Source organism: Chenopodium quinoa, unplaced genomic scaffold (assembly GCF_001683475.1).
Source record: "Chenopodium quinoa cultivar QQ74 unplaced genomic scaffold, ASM168347v1, whole genome shotgun sequence".
In the NCBI taxonomy this organism is placed as follows: Eukaryota; Viridiplantae; Streptophyta; class Magnoliopsida; order Caryophyllales; family Amaranthaceae; genus Chenopodium; species Chenopodium quinoa.
Window position 1 is genome coordinate 2,161,166 of NW_018744895.1, and position 27,763 is coordinate 2,188,928.

At 35.5% G+C, this 27,763-nt stretch overlaps 1 protein-coding gene across 1 annotated transcript; it reads right to left on the minus strand.

The window, feature by feature from the left end:
* Positions 1–27,482, minus strand: LOC110706031 (protein ACCELERATED CELL DEATH 6-like). Its single transcript, XM_021883944.1, has 6 exons — positions 25,997–27,482; positions 14,135–14,740; positions 5,314–5,837; positions 4,046–4,591; positions 3,819–3,935; positions 1–340 (listed from the first exon to the last, which is right to left on the minus strand). The coding sequence occupies exons 1-6, from the start codon at positions 26,613–26,615 to the stop codon at positions 251–253; spliced, it is 2,502 nt and encodes an 833-aa protein (XP_021739636.1). The 5' UTR covers positions 26,616–27,482; the 3' UTR covers positions 1–250.
* Positions 27,483–27,763: the final 281 nt, after the last annotated feature.

Consider the following 27,763-nt stretch of genomic DNA (forward strand, 5'->3'; position numbering starts at 1 on the left):
ATTGTAAACTTACTGAAATTTCTGCATAGAAATAATGTTTTGAATTGATAAAGAAGATACTCACAAACACAGCTGATAATTCGACCTCAAAGCCGGCTTAAATCTCTCCAAAAAAATTAAAACAACACTTTTTTATTTATTTATTTATTTATTTATTTATTTATTTTTATATGAAGGAAGAATAATAAAATTTTTCGGAATGCTTCTCACTTTTCTACTTTCCTTAAAACGTTTGACATTTTTTGGCACCTTATGCAATTGATATGCCCTTGTTTTTGTATGGTGGACTAGGAGGATTCTTGATATCATCTTTTCCAGATGTAGATGCTTGCCCTTGCCCCTGAAATAGCATTTATTCATAATGAGGATTTTTTTTTCTTATATAGGCTATATTATATCATAAAAAGTGTCCAGATATATATATAATCAAATACAAGTAAATAATACCATCATTTCATAATGTTTCTTAACATATTATCATTTCATAATATTTCTTAACATACTATGATGCGGATCAAAGAAATCAAGATTAAAATTTTTATTGCTTTCTTTGATTTCTATTTGAGTCGTCTACTAAGTTGTGAACTTGTGGAGATTGACTATCGTCAATTCGAAAGTTATGCATCTATACTATAAACTAAAGTAATCACCAAAATTATCCCTAAAGTACATGTGTCGCATTCACAACAAAAAAAAATTTACCAAAAACTTTTTAGTTTTTCTTGTTTTTTTTTCATATAAAATAACATGATAAAAAGTTAATGAATAAAAACTTACAATAATTTATAAATATATTTTAAATAACAAACCTAACTTAACAAGAGAGTTTTAACATTAGACATTAAATGAATTCAAATTTTCTTAAAAAGAAAATAAAAAATAAATAAACATGTTATAGATGTCAGTTCATTTAAACTAACTTTATTTTAATTGACTTTTATTATTTTCATGTCTTATTATTTTGAATCCATACATTGCATTGGAAAAAACTAGTGAATATTAAAATTACTGTTAGTTTCTATTATTAGGACTAGTTAGTTAGGATTTTCTAGTTTAGATAGACTCTAATATTTTCTTTTATAAAACAAGGTTGGGATTATTGTTAGGATTTATTTTATCTTTTAACTAGTTTTTGGCCCGTGCAATACACGGATTCATAATCATAAGATTTATTAATATTAATAGTCAATCGAAATCAAGTTAATTGAAACTAAATGACTTAAATATGTAACAATTTTTTTTTTGTAAATTTGAATTTATTTAATGTCTACACTTAAAATTCTTATGCGTTACGTATGAAGTATATATAAATAATTTCATTAAAAGGATTTGGGATTTTTATTTTAATAGAATTTATTTTATAAAAAAATAAATAGTATTTTGGAGGGAAAATTCTTAGAAAATTACGCCAAGTATTTTATATGGGGATTACTTTTAGTATATAACTAGATTAGACTCGTACGATGCACGATATATATGGACAAATAAATTTGCTATATTGTCAGTTTGTCACAATTACAAAGTTTGAACTAAATTTGGATATTGATTAATACACTAAATTTTCAAATTATAAAAACAAATAAATAGTAAAATCGATGACCAAAAAATCTATTAACTAATACTAAAACAGAATATGCTAACGTCACCACTGTCCACATGTCGCTCTCTTAATAAAAAAAATTTCAGCCTAAATGCAATGATGATGTCTTTTTTTAAGCTATCATATTTAACATATTTGAAATTTAAATATTAGAAGCTTTTACCTTACAAGTTACAACTAAAACGTAAGTGACATTGAATAGGTATAATGTAAAAACTTTGATGAAAATCTAAAAATTTTAAATTAAAATTATTTTTTGTACATAATTCTTATTTATATTTATGTATAATACTCAATTTATTTTTTTTTAAAAATGTACAAATTACAAAAATATGTATTATATAAACCGTGCATCGCACAGGTTCTAACCTAGTTTCAACTAAAAATAATATGCAGAGTAAAATAAAGTGATGACATCACATATATTTTAGGCGGGAAAATTTTCTAGTTCATCTTTACATGTGTACAGTTTGGAGAAAGGATGATGTCAGGTGTTGTTATTTTATTAATAGTTACTAGACTAGAACCCGTCGTGCGATGCACGATTTATATAAAATCTATTTTTATAGTTTGTACATTTTTTTAAAAAATGGATAAATATAAATAAGAATTATGCACCTTGTACAAAAATATCTGTACTTTTAAAATTTTATTTTCATCAAAATTATGATATAATACCTGTTCAACGTCGCGTAATACATCAATAACATAATACTAAAACAGACACCAGAAATGACACGTGTCACTTCCTGGTGCCGTTTATTTCCCTCCAACTTTTTCGGAAAAAAAAGGAAAAAAAAAACTTTGAACTATGTTTTTACAAAAAATATCCTTGATTGATTATATATAAGATTTACGGTATATTCACCATATCTGAAAATCCTTGAATAAAATTTATACAAATATATTTAGGTTACTTAACATAAGTATCTAATTAAAGATTTCAAATATATATTTGATCATATATAGAGATCACCTTTTTCATATTTCAAAAATTATTATTATTTCGAAAGATAATCTTTAACTAATTTACATAAAATTTACTATAGGATTTGCTTGAGAATATAATTGATGTTTACATTCATTAATAGTGCAAAAAACTACAAAGAAACAAAGCTTACATACGAGTAAAATCTAGCCTATAATTAAATAGGTACTTTTTTTTTTCTTTAAAAAACGTAGGTACTTTTTTGATTAAATATAATTATGAGTAATAACTAACAAGATTTGTACCCAAAAAACCGAGTACATGCACTAATGTCAGAAAAATATAATCAAAATGTTTAATAAATATTTTAAGGAATATATATCCCTTTAAAGTTCACAGTTCACACGTATCTTTTGCGTTAAACATAAATAGTTTAAAACTTTCACAATTAATTTATGAGAAAAAACATTAAATTGTATTAAACTTAAATATTTATATGATCCTATTATTATACTATTAACCTTAGATGTTTTATTAGTTAAAATGTGGAGAATATTTTCATTTTGATTATCACAAAGTTTTCATAAACAATTCCTTACAAATATTAATGCTCACAATTTTATAATTTGTATACCACTGCACGTATAGAACTATATAGATTATGATTCTTTCCTCAAAAATAAAAAATAAAGATTATGATTCTTATGTCATATGATTAATAATAATAAGAATACACTACATGTTTATAAGATGAATTATGACTAACATTTATCTTTGATTCATATGAAAATTATCGATCAATATCAATATCTATGCCAAGTGTCCCATCTGGTGATTATTTTAGTATATAGTATAGATTATTTGATGTACAGTAATATAATTGTAAGTAGTGCACAATTTAATTTTATTTTAATTTTTTTTTTTTTTGAAAAGTGTATATCTCTCCTTTCATAGTCCTCATTCATATTTACTCTTAGTTTTATCATTTTATGTTTCCCAACAAATATCACTAATACAATATTTTAACAAATTCAACTCAACTATTAAAAGTTTAGTGCAGATTAAAATGTTGCATTTTGATAAAATAGATGGGCTATCCTCTCTTACATCCCTTACTTTTTACATTGTAATATTGATTAACTACAATGCCTTTTCTTGAATCTTTTTTGATGCCAAAATTACCCACTTATATCTTATTTTATCAAGTCAATAAAACTATCTAAAGTTGTTTTAGTCAAATTGTAACATTCAAAAAACACGGATTGAGTATATTATAAGTGATTGCATTACCTCTTCAAGCAATGGAACCATTTCTCGATTTTCAGCATTGGTTATGTTTTCTTTAGCTAGTGAAGAGGTTGTATATTGAGGGATGGCACTACGAATTCTTGACAGAGAAGGTTTTCCCTGGAACAAAATTGTACATACACGATACACCATTAACAAGTAAAAGTAATAGATCGAATAAGAATTATTGATGAATGTTTAGGCGATGAGTGGTAAGGTTCTTAGCTAACCTCTTCAATCCATCGAATTCGATCAACTTGAAACTGATTTGCAGCGGCAGGGACAAGCTTGGACAGAACGCGATCCAATAAGGTCCGTATCGCGAAAACAACAAGGAAAGAGCAAATGATGAAGACAATTATGGCCACCCACAAGGACTTTTTCGGTAATACAGTGTAGATACCGGTCATAAAGGCGAGTATCGTACCATATAGGGAAGTTATCAATATAAAGATACTGCGATCAACCAACAAATATGCCATAGGACGGTTTGAAGCCATAGACCATATCAAACCAAATAAGACCAACATGGACGAGCACAAAGCATATGCGTCTGCTAATAAAAACACTATAAATGGTGCCTTGGTTGCCAGATTTGCAATGCCCGTTTTGTCATCCACACCACCAGGGAGTGTAAAACCAGCAGCAAATGTAATTGTTGCCAGGAGTGCTGCTACAATAAATAGTGCACTTCGCATTGGATCCAAATTCATATCGTGATGAACAAATGATAATTTCAAGTGCGGATTTATATTTAAATCAAAGCACATCAATTCCTGCAAGTCCGATGGTTCATTGTAATTAGCTCTATAATATTGCACATCATATGCTAAAGCATTCTCATAAATGGGCAAAAACGTACTTCTTCATTCTTTCTCTACCCACTTTTTATTCATTCTACCCATGGTCACTCTATTGGTCACAATTTTCCTCACCAATGTCTCTTCAACTTTATCTTATACCCCACAAATATTTATCTTTCCTACACATTATTTAACTTCAATGCCTGATCGACTGATGTTATAAACTTATGCATATACACATCTATTAATCTATTTATAGTATTTAAGCTAACTAACGTTGTTAACCAACCATCATTAAAAACTAACTCAATATCTAAACTCTAACATTATTGTAGTGCAATTTATTCCAATTAAACAACACTTTCTCATATTACACTAAATTTCCCTAAATACTCATCAAAGTTGATGACCACATGTACTAATTGCACAAATTAACAAAGCATATGAAATACATTATTTTTTTTTATTATTGTCTTCATTAGAAAACAATAATATCTCTTGTGATTATACCAATTAAATGATTTCATACTCCTTCCACTTTGGTTACTTTTGTTAATTTCCGTACAAAATGAGAAACGACCACGACATTATGGAACAGGAGTGAGTACAATGCTTAAAAAAAAAAAAAACACTCTTATAGCTGTCATTGAATAAACAACAACAATTTTTAAAAATAAAAGCTTGGAGGAACATACCCAATCGCGATCTTTGCATAGTTGGGTAAGCATAGACATGGCAGTCCTGCTTTGAAAATCCTGTATGTTTCTCTCCACCCCCTCATCACGGAGTAATGCCGTAGCTAGATGAATATCCATCCTCTCTAGTGCTCGATGCAAAGGCGTTGCGCCCTTGGAATCACGTGTATTTTTAAGTTCCGCAATAGATGGATTGTTCAACAAGTTCACATAATCTTGGTAATTTTGCAATTTGATGTGGTGTAGAGGAGTGTCATTTTTTTCAAGGCAAATCTCCCGAAGATTTGGACAACTATCAATGAAGGCTAGTACCGCCCATGTCGTCTCATCTTTCTCACAGGCTTTTACCCAATCGAAAGGTTCTAAATTTTTCGAGTGATGATAATTCTTTATCAAACTTATAAGCCACTGTTTGTGATCTTTTATGGCTACTTGAAGGGCAGTTTCACCGGCAGTTTTTCCATCGGCATCACGCAAGTTGATCATCCACCAATATCTTTGAAATAACTTTGTTCCAATATTCTCTATATACAAAACAATTAATACAGAGATATAGGTCATTATTAACCTTTTAAGATAGAGTTGTATGACATACATGTAAATTCATGCAATATTGGCCACACCGTATGGCCAAATAATGACAGTTACTTTGCCACTATTATAGCGGTTACTCCAACAATGTTACAAAGATTACTTCATCAAATATAAGGGGGCCGCACACAAAACATGCTGAAAACTTTTGTATAGAATAGTATAAGTGCACATAAACAGTTGAGGATAACTTAATAAAATTTAAAATTTAGTATTTTGTCAACTATTTTATGGTAGCTTTAACTTTTATGTGTGATAAAGAATATTCATAGAATATTCTCCTTTTAGGTTTAGGATATTTGTTATATAAGAATATATCTATTATATCTTTACATATCTTGTTAGTTACCTAATATGAATAGGTTTCTCATTGTAATCCTATAAATATTGATCAAAAGAAATACCTCTAATGAATGAGTTTTATATTATCTTACAATATGATTTTTGTTATAGGGATAATACAATTATTTTTACGCACTAAATTTAGTTTGTTTTTATTTTTTATTTTTTATTTTTCCTACTTCTACTTAGATGAGCAGATTTGTCAATAACAAATAAATAATTTTGTTGAGTAATTAGGTTTTGATGATTATCTATCTAACATGTTTGTGTAAGTTGTGCATAGAAAGGACAAGTTATGCTTGGGACAATATACAAGAAACCTAAGCTATGACAAGCTTATATATATGTATATATATATATATATATATATATAAGGAACATGACAAATATATGATAAGCATCAGTAGGAACAAGAACAAACAATGATGAGCTACGGTTGATAAGCTAGATGATGGCTAAGGAGCACATTAAGGTAACTATGTATATATGAGTCGTTTGCGTAGAAGTATATATCTGGATTTAAGTTTAATTAGTTCTCTCACTTGAAACGTTTATGTGAAGACAGGAACTGAGTTAGGTGAAGCAAAGGGTTGGAACAAAAAATACTTCAAGAGGAACAAGTAGAGAGAATGAATGAACCTAAAGTAGGTCGTTCTCCCACAAATAGTGGCGGAACCAGAAATTATATATATATATATATATATATATATATATATATATATATATATATATATATTCATTGGAAACTTTATAAATTTTAAGGACTTAGCTATTCTGTATGTATAGCTTTATTAAAAATTGTGCAGCAAGATTCGAACTCATAGTCTCACATAAGAAATCCCTTAAAAATCTCACATGTTAACCAACTAGGATGTGAATATTTGCTTGATAGAATATGAAAAATTAAATTTTAAACAAAATCAAGGGGGTGGCCATGGCTTACCCCAGCCACTCCCTCATATCGCCCCTGCCCACGAGAACCAAAACCGCAAAGGAACTTCACTACAAGAAAACAGCTTGATTTCGACGGAAAAAATCTATCGGAATCATCGGAAATTCCGTCGGAAACTAGCCTCCCGACAGAATTCCGTCGGAATGAGTCCGTCGTAAAACACTTTGTCGGAAATTCGACCTTTTCCGACGAAATTTCCGTCGGAAGGCTAGTTTCCGACGGAAATTCCGACAGATTTATTTATGTCGGCTAATAGACAGTCCGTAGCAATTTTCCGACGGAAAAGATTACGTCGGAATATTCCTCTTCCGACGGAATTTTCCGTCGGAATTTACCCCTTCCGACGGAATATTCCGTCGGAATCTACTATTTTTAATAAAAAAATATATATAAAAAAAACAGCCCCACCCACCACCCCCACCATCAGCCCACACTACCAGCCCTAGCCTGAACCCACCACCAGCCCTAACCACCTCAAACCCACCCAGACCAACCCACCCCAGCTAGACCACCCCACCCAAACCCTACCCCACTAGACCACCACAACTAACCCCATCTTCACCGACCAATCGTACCCACCCACCACCACCCCACCTAAAACCGTACCCACCTAGTACCCCCACCTTAACATACCTCACTTAACCCACCACCACAACCCAGTACCCCCAACCCTAACCGAACCACCCAACCACCCAGCCTAACCGAACCACACCCACCACCTTAACCCCCCCACTTAACCCTAACCAACCTAAATCCAGATCTACCACCCAAACACCCCCAAACCACAACCACCACTATTGCCAGAAAAAAAAAAAAAAAAAAAAAAAAAAAGAGAGAAACCACAACCACCACTATCGCTTAAAATTAACAACAACAAAAAAAACAATCACAACCACAACCACATCCATAACCACCACTACTACGAAAACCACAATTACAACCCAACAATTACCATAAAAAAGAAAAAAAAAAAAAAAGTAAATTAAAATCAAGAAAACATACCTTAACACCGAAATTGGATGTTAATTTCTCATCGAAATTGGTTTAATACGGCCAAATCAATCATGAAACCTCTAGATCTAGAGTTTTCATGATCGAATTTGATCATAAGCACCATAATTATTTGCTTGTTGACGAAAACCCGAAACCCTATAGTAATTGTTGTCGAAAATTTCTGGAAAAAAAACCAAGAAGAAATAGAGAACGAAAATGAAGAGGAAAGAGAAGAAGGAGAAAGGAAAGAGAAAGGAAAGAAAAGAAGGAGAAAGGTGATGGAGAAAGGAAAGAGAAACGGAAAAGAAGAAGGAGAAGAGAGGAGAGAGAAGGAGTAGAGAGGCGGAGAGAAAAGGAGAGGAGAGAGAAATGAGAAATAAAAGGGGGGGGGGGGAATCCGGGTTTTTAGGGTTATTTATGGTTTTTTTTATTTAATTACATTCCGATGGAATATTAATTTTCCGACGGAATATTCCGTCGGAAATTTCCGACAGATTAAATTCCTTCGGAAATTTTATGTTTCGACGAAATAATTCGTCGGAAATTTCCGACGGATTTTATTTCTGCCGGAAAATTAATGTTCCGACGGAATATTCCGTTGGAAAGCCCATAAATTTTGACGGATTGTAATTCCGTAGGGAATCCATCGGAATATACGGGATTTCCGGCGGAATATCATGTCCGTCGGAAGATGTCCGTCGGAAATAAGCCTATTTCTTGTACTGCTTCAATATATTCTCCAATGAGACCCAGAAGGAACTTTTAGCAGACTTTCTCACAAGAGTCGGAGCATGATGCCTAGCAGGTCTGGAGGTTTTCCTTAACAGGTACACGACGGAAAGCTCCCTAATAGGAGTGCATGTGACAACAAGTTGCAGAAAAGAACATGATCTGCAAGTTCAAGTAAGGAACAAATAAATGTGACAGCAAGTTCCTGAAAAGAACTTGGTGTACGAATTCTAGCAAGGAACAAACAAGAATGACAACAAGTTCCAGTTAGGAACTTGGCCTGCGGTTCCAGTAGTGGATCATTGCTCTGAGTTCCAGAATACATCAAGACTACACGATTCTAGAACAAGAGTTTCAGAGAAACAACATCAAGACAGAGAAATAGAAGTATATTGCTCTAAGATTCATATAAGTATGTTGGGCATAAAAGTATATTTGGAACAAATCTATGGAATTAAGGTGGATCTCTAGACAGTCAATGAAATTAAAGTTACTGGCCCGTTAGGAACTCAGAGACTGCCAGAGTGCCGAACCTAATAGTAACTTAAGCTTGCATATCTTTAAAAGTCATTTTTAATTTCAAGATATATATCTCTACTTAATACGTGCCTATCTTTTAGAGATTTGGTTTTACTTAATAAAGATATTTATTTTATGATAAATTCCTTTTGGAAAAAGATAAATTTGTTTTAAAAGATAAGAAAGTATTTTAACTAAAAAGATAAGAAGGTATTTTAACTAAAAAGATAAGTTTTGAATAAAATCTGATTTTACACTAATTATATCTTATCATTGTTGACATATTTTATTCTTAACAAAAAGATATAATTTCGGAAAACTTTACCTTTAGAAAATATCTTTTAAACTTATCATTTAATTTGATAGAATTTATCTTTTAAGAAGAAATGAAACATTTGAGTGTAACATAAATAGGAAAGATTGTCAAAAATAAAACGACCTTTGGCTGGTGTTTCAAAAATAAATCAACCTTTGATTATTCAAGGATAAAACGACCTTTGACATACATTTGCTCAAAATAGAATAAAAAAATCGGTTACTTGTTTAAAAGGTTACAATTAGACACGTGTCCATTGCGATTAGTTAGGATTTTTTATTTTTATTTTTATATATTTCTTTTTAATAAAGCTTGATTTTTGATTAAAAAAAATTAAAAATATCTCTCTCCTCATCTCCCCTTCCCCGTAAACCACATGGAACCCCTCCCCATCACCACCTCTCCTCCCTCCCCTCCCCTCCCCCGCCACTCATTAGCCTTGCTTGACCACCCATACACCCAGGGGCGTATTAAGGATGGGTTCAAGTAGGTTATTGAACCCACTGATTTTTTTGAAAAAAAAAATGTTTTTTTTTTTAATTTTTTTTATAAAAAAACAAAAAAAGATAGGATATATACAATTAATTGCATAGCCAGAAGAGGAAAAGCAGCGTGGCTTGCTGGTTTTCTTGAGTACATGTTTGTAAGCCTTTAGGCCCCTAAGGTGGGGGTTCGATTCTTTGTACATAAACTTTTTAGCCTTCTAAATATTTTTTCCCTCTCAATTTTTTAGCCGTTTAAATATATTTTTTTTCCTCTTTTGCTTTAACTACTTCTCTAAAATCCCAATATGCAAACAAACTCACCAAATACTCAAAAAATCAAACCCCATTACCCTAACTTTGTTCTCCAAAGTATATGAAAACTCGAATGCTTTATTTTTTTTTTACCCTTTTGCTTCAATTACTTCTCTGAACTCCAAATATCCTAACAAACTCTTTAAAGACTCAAAATATCAAATCCCTTTACCCTAATTATTTTTTTCACCAAAGTATATGAAAACCCGAATATTTTTGTAGAACCCCTTTTTTAACCGTATTACATTATGTTAAGTTATATGTTATCCATTGTAATTTGGATTTGAATGTATCTATTAAAATATAAATTTTACGTTCTTTTTAAATTGCAACATTTGTACACATTCCTTTGGTCGTTTTTTGTAATTCATATGCTGGAAAAATTATATATTCGTCAAATGGATCTTGTTAAATTCGTCTCGAACAATATTTTTATGATATCAAGTTATCAACTATTTTTAGTTATAGAATGTGCAATAGCAAGTGTGAAATAACCAACGTTTAAATTAAAAAAATCTAATGACCTATATCTTATGAAGTAGTTTTTAACAATTCCGAACCCACACTTCTGAATTCGGATAAGCCACTGCACACACCCCAAACATCCCACCCATCATAAAATCACCCTAAAACCATCATAGAGATAGGTGGTTGGCGTGAGGGTTCGAATTAGGGAGACAGTCGCATCGACAGCCACGACAGATGGCTAGGTTTGTGGGGGGTTCCAAGGAGAAAGGTGATGATCGGCGAGGGGTCGATGGTCGCGAGGGGCTGCGTTCGCAAAAGGTGGTGGTCAGCGTGGGGTTGGGCTCAGAGGGGTTTATGGTGGTGGTCGGCAGTGGGCTAGTTCGTGAGGTAGTTAGCAATCTATCATGGTGATTGGCTTCTATGGAGGAGGGTTGTGGTGACGGGACAGCTAAAGAATTTGGGGGTTGTTCAGGGGGTGAAGGGCTATTTTTTTTTTAAAAAAAAAAGAAAAATTAAAATCATCAATAACTTAATACTAAAACAGACACCGGGAGTGACACGTGTCACATCCTGCTGCTTGTTTTTCCCTCCAAAACTCCCTTTTCCTTTTTGACCTTTTTTCTTTGTTAATATTTGATTGTATAATAACATCATTCTAAATCTTTTATATTATATCTTTATGACAAATATATTCCTTTTTACTTGGTGTTCATATTCAACACACATTTACCTGAATAATTATTCCAACTCCTTTTTAATTATCTTTTAAATGAAGTATTATTAGATTTTGCCAAAAAAATAAAAGTAATAATAAATTGATTCATATAATAGATGTTAAAGAAATTACTTTAAAACATCGCTTAAATTTTTTATTTTCAAACACCTCTAGCTAATATTATATTTCAATTTCAACATAACTATATATTCAACTTAATTACAATTTTGTTTCTGAAATTTTACTAATCCGTACTACGTATATATTATCACAAATTAAGGATTTATAGTATATAGTATAACAATAAAATAAATGTTGTGTTTGACAATTATATCATATGTCTAATTCTAGATTGGTTAGGGATTACTAAGTCATGGGTTACTAGGTCGGTCAGAGGTTACTAGCTCGGTCAGGGATTACTAAGTCGGAGAGATTACTTGATCGGAGGGGTTAATTGGTCAGGATTACTAGATCGGTGGAGTTACTTTTGTCATGTGTTAGCTGGCCACATTGTGTGGCCAGCCACACACAAAATCTCCCCTTATATGAAAGAGAGAAGCTCATTTTGGGCTTTTTATTTTTTTACCAAATAACAGTTACTAAGTTTAGGCTTACAATTTGTTTTATGTCTTCCAAAGGAAATATTAATTTTTATGTGATTGATGGTACAGAGAAGCATGATGAAATAACAACAAAGGTAGACTTGTTAAAGTAATTTTAATTATCGTAATATTTATTTGTAGGGTTTTCACCAATTCCACCAGATCGTACCGGACCAAATCAAAAATCGAAAATTTAAAATTTCAAGAAACAAAGACCAAACCGGTTTAGCTAAGGTCAAACTTAGATTGGACCAGAATAATTGTTTCAAATCAGTTTGGATCGGTTCTAGATTTTTTTAAAAACCAAATATCAAAAATTTTAATATCATGACTAAAGACTTGAAAAAAGTAGTGAAAAAATCATTTTTGTTGTCTTTTTTGTAGGTCTAATGAATGAGCAAGTCTTGTAACATTGATTTATTATAAAAATAATCCTTATTTATATACATGAGTAACCCTATTTATTCATAAGAGTAACCTCATTTTATCCATTAAAGTAACTCCAATTCATTATACGAGTTATATCAACTAATTTAAAAATAATTAACCCCATCTGTTAATTTGAGTAACCCTATTTTTTTGTTTTTAAAATTGAAAGAATGATTCCCTTATGTAAGAGAGTAACCCCTTTTTTCATTTAAGTAACTCACATAGTCAAGGTAACCCCATTTGCTCATCACCGTAACCCTCTATTACATAATTAAATCCTGTATTGTGAATTGGTCACACCTTATGACCAGTTACATATAAGAATTTCTGCTAATAAATTACTCCCTCTATTGGTTTTAAATGTTATACTTGCCTAATGCAGCCGTAAAGTACTTACATTTGAATACTATTTTTCTTTATTCACATATATCCAGGCCAATACTTTTTTTTACTTGCCTTGGTTTCCAATAACTATTTTTCAAGTGTATCTTTTCTATGATTATTTAATACCCCACTTATTACATCTTACGAACAAGGCTCCTGTTTTATTAAAGAGTAATATTAAATAAATAAGGACTTTTTTTAAGAAATTACCTATTAAAATTCAAATTTTGTGGAAAAATACCTAATAAATTTTTTTTTGTAAGAAACTACCCATTAAAGGTAAATGTTGTAAAATACTACCTATGGCTGGATTTCTACTGTTGATCTAATTATTCGGCATTGACTCGCTTCAAAACACCGCCGGAACTATAATCTTGTACCCCGAATTACCCCCACTAACTCGGATAATCTCTAAACCACCTCGAAATTAGCCTTACCACCTTGAAAACCAACCCTCGTGGCGGTGGTTTCAAGGGTGCTTAGATGTGGGTCAACGCCAGAAAGTTTGGTCAACGGAGGAAATTCGGCTATAGGTAGTACTTTACAACATTTTACCTTTTATTAGGTAATTTCTTTTAACATTTTTTTATTAGGTTGTTTCTCATCAAATTTGGGTGTTATTAGGCAATTTTTAACAAAAAGTCCAATTAACAATTAAGTGCAACATTACGATTTTAATGGGCAAATGTGTAAGTTAAAAAGAAATTAATAAATAGCATATTTAATTATCAATAAATTAATATTATAACAGTTAAATATTGGTAAATTATTAATAGACACAATTTGTGGACACGTATATCAATGCAAACTCGTAATATGTTTTTCCTTATCTACTTGTATACATGACTAATATTAGTCCAATGAATTAGGTGAATAGTGCAAAAAAATCAACAAGTTACAGTAAAAAAAAAAAAACAAAGGCAGAATTAGCTAATTGTTTGCGTGATGCCGAAAACAAAAAATTAAAAAGCACGAAGAAAGTACCTGGCATTTTCCATAAGCTATGAAGCACAGTATTTCCCTTGGTTTTACGCAACATGTTGAAACTAACTTCCTGATTGTTCAAAATTTCTTCAACAACGTTTGCACAAAGATCACCAACAGCAGCAAATAGAGGGCTCTCTCCACTATCACTTAACATATGCAATAATGTTGAATCGAGGTTTATGTAATACAGTGCAAGTTCTTCGTTTTGTTGTTCATATATAGCAACGAGCAATGGCGTATGTTTGTATCTATTCCCTATTCTCCAAGGTGGAGAGGTATCAGTTGACTCAACCATACTTCCTGCCCTCATTACCTGTTCTAGTTTGTAACCATTTATAATCGATTTCGTAATTTCGACATTCTTATGTGTTCTTGCTGCCGTATGTAAAGGAGTATCATACCAATTCTTTTTTTTCGTCTTCTTTGTGATTAAATCAGTGAAGACTTTGGTCCTCGCACCCGGAAAGTCTCCCTTTAAAAGGAAATCAAATGGCCAAACTTGATTCAGTTTTGCCCATTGGTGAAGCATATTGTAACCTTTATTGCGATCCACGGCGTCCATTAGCACAGGATGTTTCTTTAGTAGCAATTTTAATACATTTTCTGCATCCCAAAAGTTCGATGTTATTAGATACTATTATATGATTCCTCAAAAAAAAAAAAAAACAAAAAAAAACAAGGTATTAGATGAAATCTGTGCCATGTACGATTTTTATATGATAAAACTTGAGATTTTATTAGATGAATTGGACCAGTTTACCATTTTTCAATTTGTTTAGATTTCTTTTAATTTTTTTTTGTCCTATTATAAAGAAAAAAAAAATAAGGGAATTATTATATAATACCTATTTTAAACATCTAAAATGAAATAATCTATCTATTAACCTATACTAAAGGCAAATCCTTTCATGACACTTGTCATTACCTTGTGAAAAATTTCCCGCCTTTTTCGCTTTTTTTTTTGCAAAATCTTATACCTTGTGATATTTTCTTTCCATTTTGACAATCATATTCTATATATACTCAAATGAAATATTTCTGAATATCTTTTGTATACTTTGTTTCGTGGTTTTTATGTGTCCTGCGGAAGAGTTACGTCACCAATACTGGATTTCCTTCACCTGTACCCGCAAACAAACGGAAGCTCCGGTTGTGCAGAGTTCCGCCTCCAATGATCAAGTTAGTAACAGTCAAAGGAGAGTAAAAAGTGCGGAAAGTAAAAGTAGATCTTCTCGGATCCCGATATCAAGAGTTTTTGTCTGTTGTAAGAGAATTGATTGTGATGTAATGAATGAATGTGTCCCCAAATTAGGGTAAATCTCCCTATTTATAGGGTTATGGGAATCAGTGCCCCCTAGTCTAGGTCATCAACCTAGGAAAATGGGCCGCGCCGTTTTTACGGCGTTCTCGGGATTTGGGCCTTTGTAAGCAACCTTTTTTACCTGATGATTGGGAGTGCCACGTGTCAACTGGTGATTGGTCCCTTTTGGGCCTCTCTTGGGGTGACACGTGTCCCCTTCTGATTGGGCCACGTGCCCTGGGTATTTTTTCCCAAATCATTTGCCCCTTATAGGGGTGACGTGGCGTGCCACGTGGCGCCTGTGACACTTGTCAGTTTGGCATTTGTGAATTGTTTTTAACTGTTCACCTTGTGGGGATATTTCAGAAATGCCCTGGATATACCCCTCTATAAATAGCGTTTTACCCCTCCCTCCTTTTTGACCATTTTATAAAGTCTAGAGAGAGAAAGCAAACAATTCTAGAGAGATAGAGAGAGAGTCTAATAACCGCTTGTATATCTTTCTGACAATTTCACTTGTTTTTCCGACTTGTTACAGTCGGTCAGCGCTTGACACCCTATCACTTCAGAATAACATATTTGAGGTAATAGTCTCTCTCTCTCTTACATTCTTTTACTGTTTGTTTGTGCATATTTTTTTGAAATAAATTAATTCACCATCAACACACACGGCACGCCCTAGGACAATAGTCAACCGGTCTCCTGGTACGGCTGAGTCCAGGACTTGGGGTGCTGTCTCTCGGCACCTTTATTTGTGCAGGACACTATGGCTCGGACAAAGTAGACGGCACCTGATCTGGAATATAGGGAGGAAGGTACAATAGAAGTGCCGGCTGATGAAGTAGTATCGGTTGACGAGACATCACCGGTTGAGGGAGAAGTGGACTTTCCCCTAGGTGCACCTAGCACTCCAAGTGATGGTATTTTGGAGGAGTCTGATCAAGGAGAAGAGTTCGAGCCTGGAGACGGCGAAGAGGCCAGCTCTGGGCCTAGCTCTAAGGAGAGAAATAATGGAGAGTCCGCCTCTAGGTTGGACTTTGAAGAGGGCAGCAGTAACTCTTTAGAGCCGGTGGTGGATAGTGAGGAGGAGGAGTGCCGCCTCTAAATTAATAAGACGGACCCGTTTCAAATTCATGTTTCAGCCAGGGATAGGGCAAACATGAAGGTGGGCCTTGAAAATTTCAAGAAGAAACGTTCCCTTGAGGGGAAATATGCCATCTGGGTGCCGCCTGAATTGGGCACCATAGCATGGGAAGATGACCAACGAAACGCCAATGACTACTTTAGCTGTTATGAGGCGGCATTCTTAGTCGGCCTCCGCTCTCCCCTCCATGACGCAATAAAGGCCATTCTTCGAGGATATGGCTTAGGCGTGTGACTGTTGACCCCAAACTTCTAGGTTAACATTCTGGGCTACATCGCCGCCTACAAGATGCAGAACCTCCATCCCTGCTGGGAGGCTTTTGCCAAGATGCATTATTTGAGCCATAACCCAGAGGGCTGGCTGACGTGGTACACACTAACCACTTACCTGGAATACCTTATGATCTTAGACAAACCGTTTAAGTGGTATGATTGGAGGAACAAGTTCTATCTTGTTTCTTCCCGCAAACGGCAAGAAAATCATGAGTATCGTCGTTACAATAACAAGTCGGAGCTGTTGGGCAGACAACAACTGGGCCAAATTAATAGAGCCGGATTTCTTTGGGGTAACCACCATGCCCCTATCAACCGACGAACAAATCATTGTGCCCAAAAATTGGGTACCAAAGCATGAGTGGCCGAGGGATGAGTGCTTTTTGTCCGCCTATGGTCTCAGTACCATGTTTGACAAACGTATGTCAAATAATCATCCGGCATTTTAATGCTGCCTTTATTGTTTCTACACTTTGCTTATAGTTTTCTTGTTTTTTGGTGATATAACAGACAACTTTTATTGCAGAGGATGCCAGAGCCATGATTCCAAAACACAAGACGCCTGCCCGCTAAGCTGCCCAAATAAGGAAGGACAATGCTGAAGAAAAATGGGCTCAGCAGGCGGCTTTCCAAAAGGATCAAGTATATCCCGTCTGTCATGATCATTCTTCTTTCATACATATATGTGCCGACTGTGCCTGACAATTTGTTTTCTTCATCCAGTATGGAGATAAGGGGCCTCCTAGATCATTTACGAAGCTGATCAAACGGAAGTTTGAGGACAAGGCCAAAAGTTCAGCCAAGTCCAGGAAGGTTTCATCCCAGAAGGTTCTGGATCTTCCGCTTGGGAAAGGTCGTCTGACCGTTGGGGGGAAGAGCATAAAAAAATTTGGTCTTGGGATAATCCTTTTTAAGCTGAGCGCCACTGAGGCGATGAAGGGAAGCGAGCCACCCAAAGCTTTAAGCGGTTATAGGCAATCTAAGCCTTCAACCATTACACCAAGGTACGGATGACCCCTTTGATATTTCCTTTGATCTTCCTTGGCCCATGTGGGTCAAGTGACGCTCTCAACAGCAGTCAAAAGGTTCTTTAAGCAGCCGAAATTCTATTGGTGGCGCCTATGTTGCTTACTCACCAAATCTACCTTATGCTGTAGATCTATCCCCCCGATGACCGGATGTGCAGCAAATCTCCAAGACCATGCTGAGGTCCATAGCCAAGAAGGACAAGGAGGCCATCCCTCGGGTGCATACGTTCATTGTTGCACGCATCCTTGCTTTGCTGTCTGAGGTATATTAACTTAACTCAAACCCATAGATATTCTACTTAGTAAAATACCAATTGGGTGTTTAACATGCCGTTTATATAATATAGGCCATGCTGAGGAGTTGACGGGATAAAGAAGTCGTATGCCCGCAAACAGGAAGAGGTAAGGGCTACCAAAGTCCGGGCGGCTGAGTCTGCTGATGTCTCCCAATATAAATGTACAACGAATGATCTTGAGACTAAGGCTAAGTTACTGACGCAGGCGGAGTCTATCAGGAAACTGACGTTTGCGCTGGATGAGGCGAACAAGATAGCCTCCGACTTTGAGGCGGCACTCAAAAATGCCCAGTTGGACCTCAAAGCCTTGGAAGGTGCTGACAAGGAGAACACCACTCTCCGGGCAGACGTTGATCGTCTAAAGAATGAGCTGGCTTAGACAAGGACCAGTCATCAAGCAGCTTTGGAGACTGAGCAGAGCCGCCTCATAGAGGAGAATGAATAAGACTACAAAGATCGCATGGGACCTCCTTCATTCGGGAACCAAATGGGGGTGTCTTTTCCTTGAAATATCAATATGCAAATCTTGTTCTTACTGCTAGGGCAGAGGGAAAGCCAGAGCCGGAGCCGTTTGACATCTGGGCGCACAAAAAAGAGGGCTTTTAGGATGAGTAGGAGAGGGGTGTGGAAGATGGAGAAGAGAATCAAGTAGAAGAGACGCCAATCAACTTTGCTCTTCCCCCGCCTGGGCAGAATGCCAGTGCGCTCCCTTTTGGGCAAGAGCCGTCGGTGGCCCCGCCTCAGCAAAATTAATCTTTATTTCTCTCTTTTTCGGCCTTGAGTCGTCTGCTTTTCCGGCCTGCGTGCTGAGTATCTGTGTTGTAATTTTAACAATCTTTGATTTGCCCGGACATGGATCCGGTATGAAAATATCACCCCCAACTTTAGGGTTAGGTTTTATTAATGAAATGGCCGATTGAGTTAGTTTTACTTCAATTTGAGTTTAATTTTTCAATTTTGCAATTCTTTGAATTTTTTCTATATATGCTTTGATTTCTGCCTAACATGTTAATCGCATACGACAACTAACAAACCGGCTGGCCTCTTGCCCCTAGGCGGCTATGTCGTTGGTTTCAAAAAGTAGACCGATTGACCTAGGAACTCTTGATACTTTAAAGAGTATGACGAGTTCCTTTGTCAATCAATCACTACTCTGATTGTCCCAAGCCAAGTACACAGCTGTCTAAGGTTCATGCGGTATGAACTTGGATAGCTAGATGGTTTTCGATATTACTGTCCATTGGACAAAGAATACTTTCTCCATCGTTTGGGTCATCTGTCAAGTTTAACTAGATTTCCCATGAAAATAATGCACTTCAAGCGTCCTTTTACCCTATTGGGAGGACTGTTAATTTGTACAATTATTATAAAATTCTTAATCTAAGTTGAAATGACGGCCAGGTACCGCATGTTGTCGATAAGACATGCGGTTTGTTACGCCGTTTAGGTTCCATTTTAGATTATTTAGGTCAAACGGCTATGAGCTAATCCTTATTAAGGTAGTCAATGGGACCATTTGTTTGAGTTTATAGAGCAATGTACCAGCCAAATGGGAGATGCTCTCTGCAACAAATTCGCCCGGATGAGCGTCGCTAGATGTCTTACTCTTTTAAGAGCAGATGGTTGGTTTAGCTAATAAAGAAAAAATTAACAGATTGAAAATAAAAAGCAACTTTTCATTGATAAGCTTTTTATTTACAAAAATTTTACAAGTCTTAGAAGTAGTACTTTTTAAAGTTGTCTACATTCCAAGTTCTAGCTAGCTGCCTACCGTCTGGAGTTTCCAGGCAGTAAGTGCCACCTCTTACTTCTTCATAGATCCGGTAGGGACCTTCCCAATTGAGAGTCAAATTGCCCTTCTCATTGGCCCTACCGGTTGCCTCCATTTTCCTCAACACAAAGTCCCCCACTTTCAAGGGTCGTTTATGTACTCGTTTGTTGTAGGCTCTAGTCATTCTCAGACGGTAGATCTCATGGCGTAAGGAAGCATTGCCCCGGCGTTCGGAAAGTGAGTCCAATGCAAGCCACATGGCCTCCCAGTTTGCCTCTTCATCATACAACATGACTCTAAGAGTCAGCTCGTAAAGCTCAATAGGTAAAACTGCTTCAACACCGTATACCATTAGGAATGGGGTTTCGCCGGTTTCCCCTTTTGCCATTGTTCTTATGGCCCATAGGACATGAGTTAACTCTATTGCCTATAGACCGCTAGCTCTTTCAATTTTCTTCTTAATGCCGTCTTAGATTAGCTTGTTGAAGGCTTCAACCTGGCATTTTTCTTGGGGTCAGCCGACTAAGGCAAAGCAGTGTGAGATCCATTGGTCCCCCAGCCAATTATTGAGGGTAGGTGTCTCAAATTGAGGGCCATTGTTAAATTCCATAGCCATAGGTACCCTAAACCGGGTGATGATGTTCTTCCAAATGAAGGAGATGACATCCTTTGTCTTAATACCTTTGACCGCCTCTGCCTTTACCCACTTGGTGAAGTAGTCAACAACAACTAGAATATACCGTCGTCCGCTTGGCGTGGTTGTATATGGATCCAAGACATTCATGCCCATTTGTTGAATGGTACTGGGCTATGAATAGCCGTCAGATCAGTGGCCGGACAGTGGATGAGCTAGCTAAATCTTTGACACTTATCACACTTCTTCCTTATTATCCTTGGAACAGATGCGTCTAGTTTTAATGGCCCCATCTTTGGCTGTGTATACTTCGACCTTAAAATAAGAATCTGTATCATGGTCCAAATGGACCTCTACTTCTGGACGTTTGTCCTCAGGAAGCGGTACAGTATCTTGAGAAACCATCTTAGAGGTACTCTCCCTACAGACGACGCCAAATGTTTCGGGATTTTTTATGTGTCCTGCGGGAGAGTTACGTCACCAAGACTGGATTCCATTCGCCTGTACCTGCAAACAAACAAAAGGCCCGATTGTGCGGAGTTCCGCCTCCAACGATCAAGTTAGTAAAAGTCGAAATAGAGTAAAAAGTGCGTAAAGTAAAAGTAGATCTTCTCGGATCCCGATAGCAGGAGTTTTTGTCTGTTGTAAGAGAATTGATTGTGATGTAATGAGTGAATGTGTCCCTAAATTGGGGTAAATCTCCCTATTATGGGGTTATGGGAATCAGTGCCCCCTTTTCTAGGTCATCAACCTAGGTAAATAGGTTGCGCCGTTTTTAAGGCGTTCTCGGGATTTGGGCCTTTGAAAGCCGTCTTTTTTCCCTGATGATTGGGAGTGCCACGTGTCAACCGGTGATGGTGCTTTTTGGGCCTCTCTTAGGGTGACATGTGTCCCCTTCTGATTGGGCCACATGGCTTGGGTATTTTTACCCAAATCATACTGTATGTAGTATTTTGTAATATTATTGTTAAAAATTTAATAATCGTGCATTGCACGGGATTTTAACCTAATTCATAATATAAAAGTATTTGTATATTGAACATAAAAATTAAACATTACAAAAAAAATTTAGTCTAGTTTTTATGGTGTTTAGTATAGCACTGGTAATATTAATATCTTGACCTGGCGACCAGACCAGTTTCTTTAGTTCGTTTCAGTTCAAGGTCAATCTTTTTTCAGGTTTAGACTGATTTTTGAACACCCCTACATACAGCATAGTATAACAAAATAACTTAGAACGACTTTAATAACAATTTTTTGACAGAAATTGCATAATTAATACTCCCTTCGTCCCATTTTAAGTGCTTGTTTATCATATTTCACGGGTTTTATGCAAATGAAGGAAGTATAAAAAATATTACTCGTATGTGTGAAGTGCATTGGGAATATAATTATAAAAATTACAATATATTTTTTTTCTAGTGACAAAAAATGCAAAAGCATGTGGAGTAAATGTGAGCATCAATTTTAAAGGGTATATTAGAAAGTTTAGTGTGTTAAAAGGTATAAAGTGGGGTAATGTATGTAATTATATATTCCCTCCGTTTTGTAATTATTGCAGTAGTAGGGTGGACATATAAGTTTTAGGAAAATCATAGGACAAAGTCTTAAAAGAGAATTTTATAATATAAAGTATAGTTAGTGGGAAAATCATAGGGTCGGGTATAGTCCAAAAAGAGAATTTTATAATACTCCCTTCGTGTTTCAATAACTGTTACACTTTGACCGGCACATACTTTTAGGCTTTTTAATTGACTTAAACAAAATAAGAGGTAAATGGGGGTAGTTTGAGTATTAAAAAATTGTGAAAGAAATATAATGGGGTTAATATTTTATTGAAAAGTAATGAATGTGAGGGGGAAAAAAACATAAAAAAACTAATAGTGAATTTTGATAGGGACCATAAAAGGAAAAAGATATGAAGACTCCACCTTGATGAGTTGACTGAATTTTTGATGGAAGTCAAACCTAACTATGCGTGGACTTGGACTATGTATTTTGGTTTATGTTATCATACCAGTTTACTTAGATTATTTTGTATTATTTTGGCTGTTTAGATTTAGTGATAAAATTTGTGATTTAGCATGTAATAATTATCGTTGAACATAATTCTCTTCAGAGAATCAAAAACAGCTAGCAAACGTTCAAAATTCAAAAGGGCTGAAAATTCTGTTGAAGCAAGATTTAAGGAAATCTGTTGAAGAATTTCAAACTGTTTGAAGTCAGGTTCACAACGTTTGAAATCAGTCTTGAAGCCTTATAAATAGCATGAAGACCTGCTGAGAATGATCATCGAAGTTTTCAAAAGTTTTATGCTATTCTAGAGTTATACTTTCTCTCATTCAATCATAGTGTGTTTATTACTTAAAGTGAGGGAAAAATACGAGAGTGTACACTTGTTCTTAACTTTGTATTCTTAAGTGTTACACTTCGGAGTAAAGTTATAATACTCGAAGTTATTCTTGAGTGAGTGTTAGCTTTTATTTCTAGGAATTGAGTGTCCTTTATTATCCAACTTGTTCTTAGCGGATGATCTCATATTGTTTGCGGAGGCGTCACCAGACCAAGCGGAAGTAATCAAGGATTGTCTCAAAAGATTTGGAGTAGCATCAGGCCAAAAGGTTAGCTTACAAAAATTGAGAATTTATTTTTCTCGAAATGTTACATTGGACAGTCAGGCTCCTATTTGCTCTGCTCTTGGAATGGAAGCAACTGAAGATCTTGGCATGTATCTTGGGATGCCGACCTTAACTAGTAGGGTGACAAGTGAAACTTTTGCTCACTTATGTTAGAAAATTAACAGACGCCTTACTGGTTGGAAGACCAAATACTTGTCATTAGCGGGCCGTATCACGCTTACTAAATCTACCCTCACAACAATGGAAAATTATTCCTTCCAAACAGCAAAAATCCCACGTAACATCTGTGATGAAATAGATAAAAAAAATAATAAATAAAAAAAATAAAAAAAAAACGAGAAGATTCATCTGGGGTGGTTCGGATGAAAAGAACAAAATTCATCTCATCTCGTGGGATACTTTGCAGCAGCCACGTAACAAACGGGGGCTGGGCTTATGTTCAGCTAGACAATCCAATTCGGCCTTCCTGACAAAATTAGGATGGCAAGTGCTTTCAGAACCTTCTGCCTTATGGTCTCATGTTCTTCGCGCGAAATATTGCAAAGGCCTATGCGATATAGACATGTTCATTTTAATCTCTAACATGTCTAACGTGTGCAGGGCAATTACATATAATGTTTCTTGGCTAAAGAAGGGTTCAGCTACTACAGTGGGAATGGCCGTACTACTTTATTCTGGGATCACTGCTGGCTGCTATTACTCCTCTTAGAGAAGCTGTTGTGGGGGTGTATTCCTAGTCACATTGAGGGAGCTACTGTGGAGGAGATGTGGAATAGTGGAGAAGGCTGGAAATGAGATGTATTTGTCCATCTTCTCCCTGATTATTACTTGGAACTCATAGCTGCTAATAACTTGACAGGAGATCCTGAAGCCAGAGATTTAATTTATTGGAGGGGCTCAAAGCAGGGAGGTTTTTGTATCAAATTTGCTTTGCAAATAATGAAGCAACAAAGTGATTCTCCAACAGATCCTAAATGGGAGATTGCTTGGAATACTATGGTTCAATATCGTGTGAGAACTTTCTTGTGGCTAGTCTTACACGACAGAGTTCTGTGCAATGTGAACAGGCTTAAACGACATCTGACTGACGATCCAAGATTCAAGCGTTGCACTTAGAACACGGATGAAACCTTGATGTACCTTCTCCGTGATTGCCCTGCTTCAAAATCTATCTGGAATGAACTAGGGGGCACAGCTCTTTACCCTTCTTTTTGGACTGGAGACTACACACATGGATGACTCGTAACCTTGAAGCAAATGGGTTAATTTATTATGAAAAATGGCCAACAGCGTTTGCCACAACCCTTTGGTGGATATGGTAATGGCGCAACAAAGTGATGTTTGACAAAGATGCTGAGATGCCTACCAATATAGGAGATTTTCTACGCTCCTGTATTGATGAGGTTTGGACTACACTTATGGGAGGAGACACTACCAAAGCGCGGCTTGCTCGTTCCAAGAGGGAAATTTCCATTTTGTGGCTGAACCCACCTAGTTTCTGGACTGCTCTAAACTCTGATGGAGCAGCCAAAGGTGCACTCGGGCTAGCTGGAGGAGGTGGTATTCTGTGTGATGAGGCAGGGAATTATGTACGAAGTTTTGTTGCAAACTTTGGTATTTGTACTGCCTTTAGAGCTGAACTTCTAGCAACAGAAAGAGGACTTCTGAATGGCAGTGAATTTAGGAATCACCAAGCTGGAACTACAAATGGACAATAAAGCCTGCATTGAAGCTCTACAGAATCCAGACCATCATGGAGGAGAAGCCTTCCACATCCTAAATAGTTGTCGTAGTTTAATTCAGTTTTTTGGTTGTAACTTTCGTTTTGATCATTGCTTTAGAGAAGGGAATAAGGTAGCTGATCGCTTAGCCAATTTGGGAGTGGTGCTTCAAGAGAGGATTGTTTATTTCGATTCACCTCCGATAGAAATAAAGAGCCTTCTTTTGGAGGATGCCATTGGGGTGACCACCTCCAGGCTAGTGAGTTAGTTTGTAGTTCAATTTTATTTGTTTTTGTTTGGGATCTTCCCTCATTTGCAAAAAAAAAAAAAAGTTTATCGACCTTTTTTTTTTTTTTAACTTCAACATAATTATTTCGATTCATGTAATTGTTTGTCTTATTAATCATTAGTAACATTCTGTTAAAGTTATAAACAAAACTCGCCATATGTGACTATTACCGTCAATATATATCATCAGTTCATTTAGAATCACAATGTTTTTAATTTTGCACTATTCATATACACTTTTTTTTTACCATATTTTGTATTTTATGTGTTAGGGAAAATATAGTCATATAGATTCTTGTTAGATACTTGAACTTTAGAAATATTAAATATCATACAAGTAGACACTAGATAATACAAGTGACATACTTCTGACTTCACTAGATTATAAAATGTCAAGTTACATATAAAAAAAATAAAATTAAAAAAAATAAAAAATAACAAAACCAAAAATTGATTTGGCGTGGGATTTGAAGTTTGAACCAGCGTGCCAGCTAGAGTTTATGCAATTCATTTGTACAACTGACCACTGAACCGTGGAATTAGTTTTAATTTATCTTTGTTTTATAATTTCAAATTTACTAATTTCCCCATAATCTAGCATTGCTTCAGGCATTTAGCTGAACCTATACTAAATTAGCCGTTGGGTGAGTGGGGAACGAGTGATTTTATATACTAGTAATACAAAGGGCAATAAATAAGATTAAGATGAATAAGAATCAAACAATCAATCAAACACGCGAGAACTAAAAGACCAAGAAATACAAACCTGAAGAATTTGGTGCAAAATGAAGGGGAGTAGAATCCTCTTTGCCACTAAGACTGTAAGAGTAAGAGGACATCAATATCTTCTCAGCAACCTTATTGCACCCATTTTTAACAGCAAGAAAAAGCGGACTGTTTTCCTCGTTGTCTACCATCTTGCAGAGCAACTCTATATCCATCGACAATATCTCCATTGCACTCTCTTCATTAACCACCTCAATAGCCAACTGTAACGGTGTACAACCATTATGATTATGCTCTAACCATGGTTTATTAATTACCGTCACCCCTGATTTGTAAAACCCGAGGATGAGTCTCACAATTTCAAGGCTGATATGCCTCGATCGGTTCAGCCCAGCCGCCGTATGAAGAGGTGTACAACCATTCTTGTCTGTCTGAGAGAGGAGTTTTTGTAGGACCTGTTCCGGTAATATTTCCCAAGCTACTTTGAGAAACTCCGATCGCTCACTTCTTGTCGCGAGGTGGAAGATATTATTACCAGCCAGACCATCATCAGATATAGTAAGGAAGTACTCAATTGGTTTTGAGCTAACAGCTCTTCTCAGGATATCTACATTTCCTGAGCATGCCGCTTCTTTCAGCTCTGAATCCATTTGTAACATTCTTTTAGCTTTTATGGTTTTTTGTTTTATTCAGAAAAAATAAAAATAAAAAATCTGAATTGTATAGAACGCCGAGAACAGCTAAATATTTTTTTTTTTTTTGTTTTTTGTGGCAATGAAGTTTAGCGTGTTGATATCGGATTTGGATATGTACTTGTGTTTCGGTACGACTTTTCGTTTTTGGGAGCAAATAACAAATTTATCAAATAGAACTACTCCGTATAATATTTTATGTTTTTCAGCCATAATTAATAATATTCATTCTTTTAATATCATGTTGATTTTAACAATATTTATATGATCTTCTGTAATTATAAATTATGACTTGTACGGATGAAGTAATATTGTGTTTTCTGTATATCATGTGGATCTCGTTAAAACTTTCTAAATTTGTATCTTTAAAATTATTTAACTCTTTTTTTTTTATGGGAAATGTCTTAAGGTCTTGGGTGAGTATATTACCAATGCTCCTTTCACATCTCTTGTCAAACCAGGTGGTGGTATTCGTCCTATAGTCGTGGGTACTATTTGGCGGCGTTTGGTTTCGAAGGTTGGTGCTGTTTTGATTGGACAATCTTTGGGACGTTATTGTGATGGTCTTCAATTTGGTGTTGGGGTGTTTGCAGGTGGTGAGGCTACTCTACATGCTGTGAATCGGTTGATCGAGGATCACAGTTCTTATGTTGGTCTTTTTATATTGTTGGTGGATTTTCAAAATGCCTTCAATTTAGTTGATTGAGTAGTCATGTTATGTGAAATTCGTCTTCGGTGTTAGGCCATTTCGCGTTGGGTTGAATTCTGATACTCTAATCCAGTAAGATTGTATTATGGGGAGCACACCTTATGGTCGTCTCAGGGGGTGCAACGGCCGTGATCCCCTTGGTCTTCTACTTTTTGCATTAGTTTTACATCCCTTAGTGTGTAAAATCAGACTCTTTTGACGTATGTCTTCAGGCATGGTATTTGAATGATGGCTTATTGGTGATACCTTGGTGATGGAGAAGGTTCTGAAATTGCTTATGGAGGATGGACCTCATTTCGGACTACACCTCAACGTGGAAAAAACTAAAGTTTTTTGGCCTACAGAAGACCCTTGAAGCAAGCTTGCGGGTGTATTTCCCCTTGACATTGCTCAGCCAGCATGGTGT